Here is a 1,769-nt window from a genome sequence, read left to right on the forward strand (position 1 = left end):
CACACGCTCTCATTTCTCAGATGACAACAAACGGAGAAGAGCCGAAGTCTGAGCTAAGATAGAATACAAGCTAGAAACTAAAGTTAAACTCAGCCTTTCGCCTTTGGTTAAAGTGCCAAAACAACGGTGCGCAATTACGCACAGAAAAACAATGAGTGCCACAACAGCAATGGAAGTGACCATCGAAGCCAGGCGGATCCTGGCCGTGTCTATAAGCAAGCTGTACGCCTCCAGGACCCAGAGAGGAGGACTGAGACTTCACCGGAGCCTCCTACTCTCCCTGGTCATGAGGTCTGCCCGGGACATCTATCACTCTTCCCGGGAGAGCGAGGTCCTGAGCGGGGCGCAGTCAGCTCCGGAGGAGCCGATGGACACCAGCTCCAGCCCAGGGGAACAAACCCGGCTACCAGAGCCTCAGCCAGAACCCCAGCCGGTACTTAACTCAACCGAAACGGCTCCAGAGGAGCCTGACAACACGGAGGACGGGTGTGATAGCGAAATCATAGAGGACAAAGAGAACTTAAGCCCTGCCAAGCAGTCCAGGAAACGCCGAGGGAAGGCGTCGGCGGCGCCTGACTTCCTCCCGAGTAAGAGGGCGAGGCTGGAGCCCGGGGAAGAGAGGTATGAGGTCCCACTCGGCAGCTGTCGCGCCGGGGAGTCCCTGACCACTTTGTCTCTAAATCGGGTTATACCTGCCTTCTGAACAGATGGAGGGAGAAATTAGCCTCCTATGGGGACTTTAGAGCGGAGTGATTCTCTACTCCTCGTTAACCTATAAGGGCGCTGTGATCCCTTTACGCACCGCGGAGCTGACCTACATCAGCAGTCCCGAGACAGTGGGATTACCGGGGCACTGGTCCGAGCTCTCCGGTCAATCACAGTGTGCCTGCCGGGCTTGTAAAGCCCCCACAGATAACAACAAAGCACACAAGGAGAAGAAGCGGGCCGGCAAGAGAGACGGCGGAAAGTTTGAGGAAGAACCCGAAGGGGAACTGGTTGTGTTGCTTTTTGTTTCCTGGTGATTCACCTTCAGTTTAATGAGTCCAAACAAGTGACTGCCGCTGACTCAAAGTGTGTGTATGTGTGAATCAGCAGAAAGAGACTTGAGTCAGACAGAGAAGAAGTGAAGTGGTTAACAGTTGACCATAAACCAGTACACACACACATACACACAAAACCGGGCATTCAGGGATTTCCCGGCCTTTACACCCGGATATCACACTGAAACACTGTTAAGAGGAAGGACAGTTGAGGCAGACACACTGCTGCGCATACATTTACATGCACGTTCAGCTGCTGCTGCTGTGGACTTTGATAAATCGATACTACTGCTTGGGGGACTGTCCTACATACTGTGTTCACATGGCTGTCCACGTGGGGTTGGAAGCCCATTAATTTAAACTGTGTGTGTTTTAATATCATTGAAACCACCTTGTTCATGTCTCGTCTGTGAAATGATGTTACCTCACATTCAAAGCTGCTCTTTAATTCATGTGACTGAATTAATGTTGTAAATGTTTCTAATAAACATGTAGAAAGGTTAATGAGTTGTCCTGAAATCTTTGTTCTAATAGACTGACGTTTAAAGTTTCAAACACACACACACACACACACACACACACACACACACATATTTTCAAGGGAGAATCTCAGACCAGTTGACTGAGTTACCAGAAAACTTATCAAAGATGTAATCAGAATGTGTAATGGCAAAAGTGAGTTTTTAGGATTAGAAGAATGTCATCAGCATACAAACTGATTTTGTGATT

At 49.2% G+C, this 1,769-nt stretch overlaps 1 protein-coding gene across 1 annotated transcript; it reads left to right on the forward strand.

Annotated features, from left to right (window-relative positions):
* On the forward strand, positions 1-1,544 carry ier2b (immediate early response 2b). Its single transcript, XM_005751813.2, has one exon. The coding sequence runs from the start codon at positions 152-154 to the stop codon at positions 701-703; it is 552 nt and encodes a 183-aa protein (XP_005751870.1). The 5' UTR covers positions 1-151; the 3' UTR covers positions 704-1,544.
* Positions 1,545-1,769: the final 225 nt, after the last annotated feature.

The sequence above is a fragment of the Pundamilia nyererei genome, unplaced genomic scaffold (genome assembly GCF_000239375.1).
Source record: "Pundamilia nyererei isolate P.nyererei 1_Seehausen unplaced genomic scaffold, PunNye1.0 scaffold00328, whole genome shotgun sequence".
Taxonomy (NCBI): domain Eukaryota; kingdom Metazoa; phylum Chordata; class Actinopteri; order Cichliformes; family Cichlidae; genus Pundamilia; species Pundamilia nyererei.

Coding starts and splice junctions, on each gene's coding strand:
- ier2b (XM_005751813.2), top strand. CDS start 152: ATGAGTGCCACAACAGCAATGGAAGTGACCATCGAAGCCAGGCGGATC.